At 44.2% G+C, this 15,031-nt stretch overlaps 1 protein-coding gene across 1 annotated transcript in view; it reads left to right on the forward strand.

Annotated features, from left to right (window-relative positions):
• LOC142917354 (uncharacterized) overlaps positions 1-8,314 on the forward strand; it is a 661,949-nt gene extending 653,635 nt beyond the window's left edge. The window contains exon 2 of the mRNA XM_076061990.1: positions 5,712-8,314. Coding sequence (XP_075918105.1) covers positions 5,712-6,770 — 1,059 coding nt within the window. The 3' untranslated portion in view covers positions 6,771-8,314. The remainder of the gene's footprint in view (positions 1-5,711) is intronic.
• Positions 8,315-15,031: the final 6,717 nt, after the last annotated feature.

The following is a 15,031-nucleotide window of genomic DNA, read 5'->3' on the forward strand; positions in this document are numbered from 1 at the left end:
TTCGGCCTGGGGCTCCATGCAAGATCTCACCTCGTGGAGTTGCAATGATCATGAGAACGGTGAGGAATCAGCCCAGAACTAAACGGGAGGATCTTGTCAATGATCTCAAGGCAGCTGGGACCATAGTCACCAAGAAAACAATTGATAACACTTCACCGTGAAGGACTGAAATCCTGCAGCGCATGCAAGGTTCCCCTGCTCAAGAAAGCACATATACATGCCCGTCTGAAGTTTGCCAATGAACATTTCAATGATTCAGAGGACAACTGGGTGAAAGTGTTTTGGTCGGATTAGACCAAAATGGAGCTCTTTGGCATCAACTCAACTCGCCGTGTTTGGAGGAGGAGGAATGCTGCCTATGACCCCAAGAACACCATGCCCACCGTCAAACATGGAGGTGGAAACATTATGCTTTGGGGGTGTTTTTCTGCTAAGGGGACAGGACAACTTCACCGCATCAAAGGGACGATGGACGGGGCCATGCACCGTCAAATTTTGGGTGAGAACCTCCTTCCCTCAGCCAGGGCATTTAAAATAGATGGTGGATGGGTATTCCAGCATGACAATGTCCCAAAACACACGGCCAAGGCAACAGGAGTGGCTCAAGAAGAAGCACATTAAGGTCCTGGGGTGGCCTAGCCAGTCTCCAGACCTTAATCCCATAGGAAATCTGGAGGGAGCTGAAGGTTCGAGTTGCGAAACGTCAGCCTCGAAACCTTAATGACTTGGAGAAGATCTGCAAAGAGGAGTGGGACAAAATCCCTCCTGAGATGTGTGCAAACCTGGTGGCCAACTACAAGAAACGTCTGACCTCTGTGATTGCCAACAAGGGTTTTGCCACCAAGTACTAAGTCATGTTTTGCAGAGGGGTCAAATACTTTTTTCCCTCATTAAAATGCAAATAAATTTATAACATTTTTGACATGCGTTTATCTGGATTTTTTTGTTGTTATTCTGTCTCTCACTGTTCAAATAAACCTTATATTAAAATTATAGACTGATCATTTCTTTGTCAGTGGGCAAACGTACAAAATCAGCAGGGGATCAAATACTTTTTCCCTCACTGTATGTGTGTATCTCTCTCTGTGTGTCTCTCTGTTATCTCTCTCTGTCTATGTGTCTCCGTGTCTGTGTTTTGTCTCTCTTTCAAATTGAGCAATCTTTGGAAGAACGTTATCAACCAGGTGGGGTGTTGACTCTTATGTTGGCTGTCTCTGTTGTATTGCATTACATTTCTATTCTAGATTTAAAGCTTTCGTGACTGCTAGGATCCATACTCTTTGGTTCTATTGGGTAAAGTTACGTAGGTAAAAAATAAAATAACAAAAATCACGATGTTTTGGCCACAACACAAGCGGCCTTCATCAGGTGAAGGGATGAGACTGTCTAGAGGACAGCGCTGGAGTGGAAAAAGCCACGCACAGATCACGACCTTTAAGCTGTGTGAGAAGAAACAAAGCGCCTTGACAAAGGAATTAGCATAGAATTTAGCATTGAAATGGCTCATTGAAATAGCTAAGTTAAAGTATACACATCCGCAGAGGCACCCCTTGACAAAGGAATTAGCATAGAATTTAGCATTGAAATAGCTGAGTGATTAGCTTGTAATTGGTCACAGAAATAGGTATGTTAAAGTCAGAGCATATACATTCACCGACGCACTTAGTACAAATCAAACAGGAGAATTTAGCGAAATACAACCACGCTCAGACCGCGTACCTTTAAACTGTGTGTGAGCAAACAAGGTGTCCTGACAAAGAAATTAGCATAAAAATTAGCATTTGATTGGCCGATATTAGAAAAGAGGTGTTGTACGTGCCGGTGGACTTGCCGTTTGGCGCGGGGGGGGGGGGGGGGGGGGAGGAGAGTTTACCTATTGATGGTGTGAAAAGGGAATTTATAAGAGCTGCGAAAGTTTGGGGTACCACTACTTGAAAAATATACTGTACCATTGAAATTAGTTTAATGTTTAGTTCGATTTAGAACATCTTTCCAATGGTTGCTTAATTTGAAACCATCCTCTCGGTTGAAATTGTGTCCGTGTTTGTAGATCTGAATTGCCTCATGAACAAATCTCTGATAAAAGCCCGTGGGTTTGCAAAGAACCTTGGTATCGGAGAAAATTATATCGTGATCCCCCACAGCGTTGTAACAGTAATCAGCCACGGCAGAAAAGAATTCGTTTTGCCGTGTTTCAAATCTGATTTGTGGTCGCGAATTCGGTCAGAGACATGTCAATTTGTCTCCCCGATATAGCAATCACCGCAGGTACAACTCAATTTGTACACCCCGGGGTACTGTAAGTCAGGAATGACATCCTTCGCGGATGGGATCAGATCACGAATTTTGTGTACTCTATTGAACCGGACCTGGATCTTGTGTTTGTTTAGAATTTTGGAAATCTTTTTAGTAATGCCTGCTATATATGGTAGTGTGATGGTTTTGACCGGAGTATCAAGTGGTTGTTTCTGTATGGAGGGAGAAACAGCTTTGCGGATGGTACGGTCAGAGTAACCATTCCTTTTGAGGACCAGTTGTACATGTTTTAATTCACTGGTCAGGTGGTGTTGGTCCGAAATGCAATGAGCCCTATGGTATAAAGTTTTGATGAGATAATTCTTTTGGGTTGGGTGGTGGTGGGAATCAGGTTTCACGTAGGAATCTGTGTGGGTGGGTTTCCTGTAGACAGAATGCCCCAATGAGCCATCAGGTCTCCTCTCAAACAGAACATCTAAGAATGGTAGCTTGCCATCTTTCTCCACTTCCATGGTGAATTTGATGGCGGGATGTTTGGAATTGATGTAGTGTAGGAAAAGGTTCAGAGCTGGGAGGCCATGTGGCCAAATCACGAAAGTGTCATCCACATATCTCTTCCACAGGGAAGGTCTGAGGGTGGAAGTCTGGATGGTGTCTGATTCAAATTTCTCCATGAAAATATTGGCTATCACTGGTGATAAGGGGGATCCCATGGGGGTACCCTCATTTTGTTTGTAGAAGGAGCCATTCCAAGTAAAGTAGGTATTGTTGAGGCAGTGCCTAACCAGTGCAGGTGTGTCGGGGTCTAGTCCATGTTGGACCAAATTTTCAATTATTTCAATGGTATCAGGTACTGGGACCTTGGTGAACAAAGAGACCACATCGAAGATGACAAGGATATCGTCAGGGGACAGTACGTCTTTGACCTACGTGACTTTACCCAATAGAACCAAAGAGTATGGATCCTTGCAGTCACGAAAGCTTTAAATCTAGAAGTGTACACACACACACTGTACACACACACAGTGTACACACACACAGTGTACACACACACACACACAGTGTACACACACAGTGTACACACACACACAGTGTACACACACACACAGTGTACACACACAGTGTATACACAGTGTACACACACACACAGTGTACACACACACGGTGTACACACACACAGTGTACACACACACAGTACACACACACACACAGTATACACAGACACAGTGTATACACACAGTGTACACACACAGTGTACACACACACAGAGTATACACAATAATGTCCACGTTGTTGTTGCTGAGCTCACGCACCCAAGGGAGGGAGCAATGGAAAATGAATCTAAATCAACTTAAACTCCAATCCCGCTCTGTGACGTCACCACCCTGCATTACTTCATCGGCGTGAAACGCCAGCGGGAGGTGTACTTCGCTAGTGACGTCATGTCACCAAGGTATTCCCCCGTCCACCACGCTCTTGAACGTGACGTCACCTCCGCTTGGGTCACTGCCGTTATTGGTCCAGTGGCAATCCTTATTTGGGCAAAGCTACGCCCAGTGACTGGCGGCTCATTAACATAATGTAATTCTTTGAAGCAGTCGCGAATTTATTGCGACGGGTTCAGCACCTACAATATATCGAATGGTACATTAACATAATTTAATCATACTCTAATTTGTTTCCGGAGCAGCTCATTGTGGGAGGAGCGTGTCTCGTACTCCGGAAGTGACGTCATGTCACCTGCTGCCGCGTGGCGTCACGAGGTCACAGGAAGCTATCGCTTCCTGCACTGAAATCCGAGGTGAGAAATTCTCATTGCGGTTGTGGTTGTTGTGGTGGTGGTTGTGGTGGTGGTGGTTGTTGTTGTTTACCAAGGTAGAGCCTCGCTCTCTCGTAGGGATGTCAGTTGAGTAGCAGCGAGCATGGGAATCGATGTCCAGGTTGGAACTTTACAACGCGGGGCCTAGCCACGCGGGGCCTTGCCTCCTGCCCTCGCCTGATTGCGTTCACTTTAATTATCTCGCTTAAGTTTAATTTGTCTTCACCCGGCTCGCCACTTTGTAACTTTGTTTTATTGTAAATATTCACGCAGTTTTTATTTTCTTTTGTTAGCAGGCCAAGCCCGCTTGAGCTGCTATACCGCTCTTGTAATCAGACGCGACCTGCCCACAACAACACAAGGTGAGGCTTTGTCAACGTGTGTGAATGTTTTGACTTAAAACTTTGGTGACTGCAGGAATTTATATTCTTGGTTCTTTCGGTAAAGTCACGTAGATAGAAAATTAAATAACGTAATAAAAATAAAAAATAGTAAATAAAGCAAAAAAACCGCGCGTTTTGATCGCAACACAAGTGGTCTTTATTTAATTCAATTGTATTATCTGTTATTGTTATTTTCTGTCTACGTAACTTTACCGAAATCAACAAGAATACGTGTGTCAATGTCTATTGGTCAAAGACGCTAAACGGAGTGACACACAAACTCCAAATATACAGCAGGCGTCAGGGTCGGGATCGAACCCACGACTTCCTGTATACCAGGTGAGGTAGTTAACATCTCACCACGGAGAGAGACACGCAAACTCCAGTTAGCCTCGGCTATGTTCGTTGATCCTCAATTACTTGGTGGAGTGAGGAAGCATTCATGCCAAGCAGATGAAGGTGGCCAGGCGTGATTCTAGACACGCCACCGCCTGTTTACCCAGTGACAGTGTACAGTTTGTGTTTGCAGTAACGTCTATTAACTCTGTTGAACACGGAGGTTATAGCGTAACAATAGTTTACTTTTGTTTTCCTCTGGAACTCTTTATATGAATGGAAACAGGAAGTTAACACAGCACACACATGCAGCTGAAGTCGGAACTGTTCATCCCAGCATTCAAGGACATCTGAGCCTGGATTCACACCTCTAAGTTGCGATTGAACGTTGATTTATGCATTTCTGCCTAACACAAATAGTATTGTTTTCAACACCCTTTGCTATGTCAGCTGAATTTAGCTCTCATACATATTCCTTTTGTAGCCAGACAGCTGAAATTGTGTGCTCGGAGTTTTTGGTGAACATTCATTTTGAAGATAGGAGGGCTTCCAGGCATGTTTACGACCATTTACCCTCTCATTGTGTGCCATAACAGCCCGTGTGATAAATTTGGGAAACGTTTTTACTACATCCTGAATATATGTATATAGACGTGTAAGTCACATGTGACTATATATGCATTCCTCTGTGCCTCGATACTGACGTGTAGATGGTGTGGATATTATTTTTTTCTGTCTGCAGCTGACGCTTCCTCTGCAGAATTGGTCTGATGGAGCAAATGCAGTCAGCGCAGCTCGGTATGACAAGTCAACAATGCGACCAGCGTGCATACAGCACGGATGGGACTGGAAATTTGACACGGCACCAGAGAACTCACACAGGAGAGAAACCCTTCAAGTGCAGTGTGTGTGGGAAGGCATTTTCACGGTCATCTGCTGTTAAAAAACACCAGAGAACACACACAGGAGAGAAACCCTTCAAGTGCACTGCGTGTGGGAAGGCATTTGCACATTCATCAAATCTGCAAAGACACCAGAGAACACACACGGGAGTGAAACCCTTCAGGTGCAGTGTGTGTGGGAAGGCGTTTGCACAGTCATCAAGTCTGCAAAGACACCAGAGTACACACACGGGAGAGAAACCCTTCAAGTGCAGTGTGTGTGGGAAGGCATTTTCACAGTCAACTGTTCTTAAAAAACACCAGAGAACACACACAGGAGAGAAACCATTCAAGTGCACTGTATGTGGGAAGGCATTTTCACTGTCATCTATTCTTAAAAAACACCAGAGAACACACACAGGAGAGAAACCCTTCAGGTGCATTTTGTGCGGGATGATGTTTGCACGGTCATCAAATCTTCAATTACACGAGAGAACACACACGGGAGAGAAACCCTTCAATTGCACCCTGTGCGGGAAGGCGTTTTCACAGTCACCACATCTTAAAGTACACCAGAGAACACACACGGGAGAGAAACCCTTCAGGTGCAGTGTGTGTGGGATGGCGTTTACACAGTCATATATTCTCGTATTACACCAGAGAACACACACGGGAGAGAAACCCTTCCAGTGCAGTGTGTGTGGGAAGGCATTTTCACGGTCATCTCTTAAAAAACACCAGAGAACACACACGGGAGAGAAACCCTTCAAGTGCAGTGTGTGTGGGAAGACATTTTCAGATTCATGTAATCTTGTAATACACCAGAGAACACACACGGGAGAGAAACCCTTCAAGTGCACTCTGTGCGGGAAAGCGTTTGCACAGTCACCACATCTTAAAGTACACCAGAGAACACACACGGAAGAGAAACCCGTGAAGTGCAGTGTGTGCGTGAAGGCGTTTGCACAGTCATCTGCTCTTGTAAAACACCAGAGAACACACAGGAGAGAAACCCTTCAAGTGCAGTGTGTGCGGGAAGGCATTTGCACATTCATCAAATCTTCAAGTACACCAGAGAACACAGAAGCATCATAAGATCCACAAGGAGTGGAGCCTGAAATCAGCTTGTGAAAGTCAAAGTGCCGCAATGAGCCCATCCCTCATGAAACAAGAACCGGACGAAAATCCCAGCTTAGACACTTTTAAGGTATAAAGGTGAAATATGAAGAGGTGAAGCTGAAATATGAAGAGGTGAAGGTGAAATGTGAAGAAGTGATGAGCGAAGAAGTGAAGGTAAAATGTGAAGATGAAGATTCAACTCCAAAATGGGACCTTCACATCGTGAAGCAGGAGAATTCTGACTGTGAGTCAGAGTGAGGCAACTCCCAGCAGTTTGTGGAAGTGGAGGTGTGGGTGGACTTGCTCCTAGACAATACAAAGTCAAGTGGAGACCCGGTAGATGTGTAAGCCAGAGACGATGTTGCCCCAATAGATGCACCTTTGTCACAGGCCTTTAGTGACAAGAATGCAAAGTTGAACACTTTGTGGGCCCGTGGGTTGGGTAGATCTTTAACCAGGAGCGAGAGACAATAAGCCCCCAAGCATTCACTATGTTATCATAATAATTGCTTTTACATGGTGCTTGCTTAATCGCCTCAGCAACTCGGAGCTTTGTATCTCAAACGCTCGAGCATCCCCAAGTAGCAGCTGCCCCTGTGTGGCACAAGGTGGTGGCCCTGCACTGGCCTGCATGTGGACAAGAGCCTGTCAATAGTGGGCGATGATTGATGCGTCATCTCAGTTGTGTAGTGTGTAGGTAATGTTTAGAATTTGCTAAATTTTCACTCACACGCCAGAATGCAATGGCCTACTCGTTTTGAATGACACAACAGTATGTTTTACATACACTGTGAAGCAGACAGTGCAGCTTTTTTTTAAAAGCTTCTTGTTAATACGATGTAACGTGATGCAGTATATTTCACTGTAGTAATCCCAATTTTGTTAATATGCCTGTCAATAATTTAGAATGTATACGTGTCTGATTTTGTGCATATTTGTAACATTTGATCTATAAGGGTCAAACATTGAATAAGTGATGTTAGGACAAAGTGTGCGTGTGTGTTTGAAAGTAACCTGTACAGAGAACTCAGGTGAGACCCATTGTTCTTGTGATACAGGTCAAATGGTGTTTTTGTGTTCCACGAAGCATCTGGAGCAACGCATTGTCTTTGAAATAGGTAGCACCCTCGGATCATTCATCAGTTACAAGGCATACCACTTAAAAGTTACACGTATAGGAGGAGGTACATTCTCTACAACACGAATTGTAGTTTTGTCTTACGTGTTGACGTAGATTTTGTCTAACTAGGACTAGAAATGTGTTTTGCTGATTGACGTCTGGATGTTCGTACCTATCGGTTGAAGCAAACCCCACTGCTGTTGTTGAGACGCTGTGCACCAATAAGGGTCCAACACATTGACGGCCTTCAGGCCAGGAAAGTCACAACATTTGCACATGAAGGACGCATTCACGCAAGTACCCCATGCTTCGTTTTTGAAGTTTTAAAATGAAACATCTTTGAATTTTGTTGTGTTTTGAATTAGATGATTTTATTTCTTCATTAAAAGCTTGTATCAATTTACATCTGGAAGACTTCATTGAAAAGGACATTTCGTGTGAATTGTCTCTCGTCATTAAGTAGATGGCCTTGCCGGGGGTTCGGTTCAATGCGGACACAAACAGTGTACACACACACAGTGTATACACACAGTGTACACACACAGTGTATACACACAATGTACACACACACAATGTACACACAATGCACACACAGTGTACATACAGTGTACGCACACTGTACACACAGTGTACACACTGTACACAAACAGTGTACACACACACATTGTGTACACACAGAGTGTACACACATTGTACACACACAGTATACACACAGTGTATACACACAGTCTATATACACAGTGTACACACACAATGTACACACACATTGTACACACACAGTGTACACACACACAGTGTACACACACAGTTTATACACAGTGTACACACACAGTGTATACACAGTGTACACAAACAGTACACAGTGTACACACAGTGTACATACAGTATATACACAGTGTACACACACACAGGGTACACAGTGTATATATACACACAGTGTACACACACAATGTATATATATACACACAGTGTACACACACCCAGTGACACAGCGACACACAGTGACACACAGTGACACAGTGTATACACAGTGTACACACACTGACACTGACACACACAGTGACACACATAGTATACACAGTGACACAACAACAACCGCCATTTGCCACTAAGTGGCGGTGACGTCACCACGACTCTTGTGCCAGGCACAGTGACACACACAGTGACACAGTGACACACAGCGACACACAGTGACACACACAGTGTACACATAGTGTACACACACAAGTGTACACGCACAGTGTACACACACGCAGTGTATACACAGTGTACACACAGTGTACACACACACACAGTGTATACACATAGTGTACACACACAGTGTACATACACACAGTGCACACACACACACAGTGTACACACACACACAGTGTATACACAATAATGTCCACGTTGTTGCTGAGCTCACACACCCAAGGAAGGGAGCAATGAAAAATGAATCTAAATCAATACTCTTTGGTTCTATTCGGTAAAGTCACGTAGGTAAATAATAAAACAACAATAATCACGACGTTTCGGCCACAACAGAAGCGGCCTTCATCAGGTGAAGGGACGAGCCTGTCTGGAGGACAGCGCTGGAGTGGAAGAAGCCACGCCTAGATCGCGACATTTAAGCTGTGTGAGAGGAAGAAGAAGAAGACCACGGGCTTTGACAAAAGAATTAGCATATAAATTAGCATTGAAATGGCTCATTGAAATAGCCAAGTCAAAGTATACACATCCGCAGAGGTGCCCCCCGACAAAGGAAATTAGCATAGGATTTAGCATTTAAATAGTTTAGTGATTAGCTAGTAACTGGTCACAGAAATAGCTATGTTAAAGTCAGAGCATATACATTCACCGAGGCACCCAGCACTCATCAAACAGGAGAATCCAGCGAAACACAACCACGCCCAGACATCGGACCTGTGTGCGAGCAGAGAGGTGGTGTACGTGCCGGTGGACTTGCAGTTTGGCGAGGGGAGGGGGGAAAGGGGGGAGGGGGATTTTACCCATTGATGGTGTGAAAATGGGAATTTATAAGAGCTGCGAAAGTTTGGGGTACCACTACTCGAAAAATATACTGTACCATTGAAATTAATTTAATGTTTAGTTCGATTTAGAACATCTTTCCAATGGTTGCTTAATTTGAAACCATCCTCTCGGTTGAAATTGTGTCTGTGTTTGTAGATCTGAATTGCTTCATGAACAAATCTCTGATAAAAGCCCGTGGGTTTGCAAAGAACCTTGGTATCGGAAAAAATTATATCGTGATCCCCCACAGCATTGTAACAGTGATCAGCTACGGCAGAAGAATTCGTTTTGCCGTGTTTCAAATCTGATTTGTGCTCGCGAATTCGGTCAGAGACATGTCGCTTTGTCTCACCGATGTAGCAATAACCGCAGGTACAACTCAATTTGTAAACCCCGGGGTACTGTAAATCAGGAATGACATCCTTCACGGATGGGATCAGATCACGAATTTTGTGTACTGTATTGAACCGGACCTGGATCTTGTGTTTGTTTAGAATTTTGGAAATCTTTTTAGTAACGCCTGCTATATATGGAAGTGTGATGGTTTTGACCGGAGTATCAAGTGGTTGTTTCTGTATGGAAGGAGCGACAGCTTGGCGGATGGTACGGTCAGAGTAACCATTCCTTTTGAGGGCCAGGTGTACATGTTTTAATTCACTGGTCAGGTGGTGTTGGTCCGAAATGCAATGAGCCCTATGGTATAAAGTTTTGATGAGAGAATTCTTTTGGGCTGGGTGGTGGTGGGAATCAGGTTTCAAGTAGGAATCTGTGTGGGTGGGTTTCCTGTAGACAGAATGCCCCAATGAGCCATCAGGTCTCCTCTCAAACAGAACGTCTAAGAATGGTAGCTTGCCATCTTTCTCCACTTCCATGGTGAATTTGATGGCGGGATGTCTGGAATTGATGTGGTGTAGGAAAAGGTTCAGAGCTGGGAGGCCATGTGGCCAAATGACGAAAGTGTCATCCACATATCTCTTCCACAGGGAAGGTCTGAGGGTGGAAGTCTGGATGGCGTCTGATTCAAATTTCTCCAAGAAAATATTGGCTATCACTGGTGACAAGGGGGAACCCATGGGGGTACCCTCATTTTGTTTGTAGAAGGAGCCATTCCAAGTAAAGTAGGTATTGTTGAGGCAGTGCCTAACCAGTGCAGGTGTGTCGGGGTCTAGTCCATGTTGGACCAAATTTTCAATTATTTCAATGGTATCAGGTACTGGGACCTTGGTGAACAAAGAGACCACATCGAAGCTGACAAGGATATCGTCAGGGGACAGTACAACGTCTTTGACCATAGAGACCAATTGGGCTGAGTTAAGTACTGCTGAGGTGGTCTTGCCAGTGAAAGGCAGCAAGGTATCTGACAGAAAACGGGCTAGTCTATAGGTAGGGGAGTTGATCGTGGATACGATGGGTCGTAGTGGGGTGCCTTCTTTATGAATCTTGGGAAGACCATAGAATCTAGGGGGTCTTGCAGCAGAAGGTTTTAGGGAGGGACGTTTAGTTGGGTCGATTAGGGAGGTCGAACTTGTGATGATCTTGTTGGTTTTTATCGCTAGGCTATTAGTAGGGTCATTTTTTATTTTTGAGTAACTTCCATCGTTGAGCAGATTCTGGATTTTGTTGTTGTATGAATCTTTATCCATAATAACAGTAGCGTTTCCTTTATCGGCTGAGAGGATGACTATATCACTTCTGTTTTTTAAATTCGCGAGTTCAGAGCGTTCATTTTTGCTGATGTTACTAATGGGTTTCTTAGCATTCTTAAGAATAGTGGCTATTTCAGCTCTCGCAACGTCTGCTTGGATGTGTCCTACGCCTTTGAGGGCTACATCGACCTGAGAGATGATATCATCTACAAATTGAGTTGCACCTGCGGTTATTGCTACATCGGTGAGACAAAGCGACATGTCTCTGACCGAATTCGCGAGCACAAATCAGATTTGAAACACGGCAAAACGAATTCTTCTGCCGTAGCTGATCACTGTTACAATGCTGTGGGAGATCACTATATAATTTTTTCCGATACCAAGGTTCTTTGCAAACCCACGGGCTTTTATCAGAGATTTGTTCATGAAGCAATTCAGGTCTACAAACACAGACACAATTTCAACCGAGAGGATGGTTTCAAATTAAGCAACCATTGGAAAGATGTTCTAAATCGAACTAAACATTAAATTAATTTCAATGGTACAGTATATTTTTCGAGTAGTGGTACCCCAAACTTTCGCAGCTCTTATAAATTCCCATTTTCACACCATCAATGGGTAAAATCCCCCCTTTCCCCCCTCCCCTCGCCAAACTGCAAGTCCACCGGCACGTACACCACCTCTCTGCTCGCACACAGGTCCGATGTCTGGGCGTGGTTGTGTTTCGCTGGATTCTCCTGTTTGATGAGTGCTGGGTGCCTCGGTGAATGTATATGCTCTGACTTTAACATAGCTATTTCTGTGACCAGTTACTAGCTAATCACTAAACTATTTAAATGCTAAATCCTATGCTAATTTCCTTTGTCGGGGGGCACCTCTGCGGATGTGTATACTTTGACTTGGCTATTTCAATGAGCCATTTCAATGCTAATTTAGATGCTAATTCTTTTGTCAAAGCCCGTGGTCTTCTTCTTCTTCCTCTCACACAGCTTAAATGTCGCGATCTAGGCGTGGCTTCTTCCACTCCAGCGCTGTCCTCCAGACAGGCTCGTCCCTTCACCTGATGAAGGCCGCTTCTGTTGTGGCCGAAACGTCGTGATTATTGTTGTTTTATTATTTACCTACGTGACTTTACCGAATAGAACCAAAGAGTATGGATCCTTGCAGTCACGAAAGCTTTAAATCTAGAATTGATAACCTCTACGGGGAGGGCTTTCACCTATCTGTTAGAGCTTTTAACAGACAACGGGACAAGAAGTCACAGCTCATCGAGACGCTGACCTTCCTCAAAAGATGCCGCGATCACAAGGTAATACCCATCGCTTTCACACTCTCTTCTGCTGCTGTATCTTCTCCGAATTCTAAACAGATTCTGCTTAAGGCCAGCCTATCTTTAATCTCAGAGAGAATAAGGCTACTCCGATTTGAACTCGATACTTTAGACAGGACTCTCCTACAAGCTCATTTAATGTTAACACAAAAAATGTCACCTTCTGATTGGAATCACGTAGACAACATGACTGCTTCTTCTGCTGAGTCACTGTCAGTCAAATGTAAAGCTAACCTGATTTCTAAATTCAACCACCTATCAAAGAAGAACCCAGTTCCACATATAACAAAACTAGATGTTAACAAAATCGTCATTAATCAGAGTAGCACTCCGATTTCGGACAATCTGAAAACAGTACTGGCTAGGGGACTAAATTTTGCTGTCACCCCAAAACACATACCAATAGATGATATCATCTCTCAGGTCGATGTAGCCCTCAAAGGCGTAGGACACATCCAAGCAGACGTTGCGAGAGCTGAAATAGCCACTATTCTTAAGAATGCTAAGAAACACATTAGTAACATCAGCAAAAATGAACGCTCTGAACTCGCGAATTTAAAAAACAGAAGTGATATAGTCATCCTCTCAGCCGATAAAGGAAACGCAACTGTTATTATGGATAAAGATTCATACAACAACAAAATCCAGAATCTGCTCAACGATGGAAGTTACTCAAAAATAAAAAAATGACCCTACTAATAGCCTAGCGATAAAAACCAACAAGATCATCACAAGTTCGACCTCCCTAATCGACCCAACTAAACGTCCCTCCCTAAAACCTTCTGCTGCAAGACCCCCTAGATTCTATGGTCTTCCCAAGATTCATAAAGAAGGCACCCCACTACGACCCATCGTATCCACGATCAACTCCCCTACCTATAGACTAGCCCGTTTTCTGTCAGATACCTTGCTGCCTTTCACTGGCAAGACCACCTCAGCAGTACTTAACTCAGCCCAATTGGTCTCTATGGTCAAAGACGTTGTACTGTCCCCTGACGATATCCTTGTCAGCTTCGATGTGGTCTCTTTGTTCACCAAGGTCCCAGTACCTGATACCATTGAAATAATTGAAAATTTGGTCCAACATGGACTAGACCCCGACACACCTGCACTGGTTAGGCACTGCCTCAACAATACCTACTTTACTTGGAATGGCTCCTTCTACAAACAAAATGAGGGTACCCCCATGGGTTCCCCCTTGTCACCAGTGATAGCCAATATTTTCTTGGAGAAATTTGAATCAGACGCCATCCAGACTTCCACCCTCAGACCTTCCCTGTGGAAGAGATATGTGGATGACACTTTCGTCATTTGGCCACATGGCCTCCCAGCTCTGAACCTTTTCCTACACCACATCAATTCCAGACATCCCGCCATCAAATTCACCATGGAAGTGGAGAAAAATGGCAAGCTACCATTCTTAGACGTTCTGTTTGAGAGGAGACCTGATGGCTCATTGGGGCATTCTGTCTACAGGAAACCCACCCACACAGATTCCTACTTGAAACCTGATTCCCACCACCACCCAGCCCAAAAGAATTCTCTCATCAAAACTTTATACCATAGGGCTCATTGCATTTCGGACCAACACCACCTGACCAGTGAATTAAAACATGTACACCTGGCCCTCAAAAGGAATGGTTACTCTGACCGTACCATCCGCCAAGCTGTCGCTCCTTCCATACAGAAACAACCACTTCATACTCCGGTCAAAACCATCACACTTCCATATATAGCAGGCGTTACTAAAAAGATTTCCAAAATTCTAAACAAACACAAGATCCAGGTCCGGTTCAATACAGTACACAAAATTCGTGATCTGATCCCATCCGTGAAGGATGTCATTCCTGATTTACAGTACCCCGGGGTTTACAAATTGAGTTGTACCTGCGGTTATTGCTACATCGGTGAGACAAAGCGACATGTCTCTGACCGAATTCGCGAGCACAAATCAGATTTGAAACACGGCAAAACGAATTCTTCTGCCGTAGCTGATCACTGTTACAATGCTGTGGGGGATCACGATATAATTTTTTCCGATACCAAGGTTCTTTGCAAACCCACGGGCTTTTATCAGAGATTTGTTCATGAAGCAATTCAGATCTACAAACACAGACACAATTTCAAC

Source organism: Petromyzon marinus, unplaced genomic scaffold, assembly GCF_048934315.1.
Source record: "Petromyzon marinus isolate PM22_M1 ecotype Great Lakes invasive population unplaced genomic scaffold, UKy_Petmar_22M1.pri1.0 PM_G_Scaffold_47, whole genome shotgun sequence".
Lineage (NCBI taxonomy): Eukaryota > Metazoa > Chordata > Hyperoartia > Petromyzontiformes > Petromyzontidae > Petromyzon > Petromyzon marinus.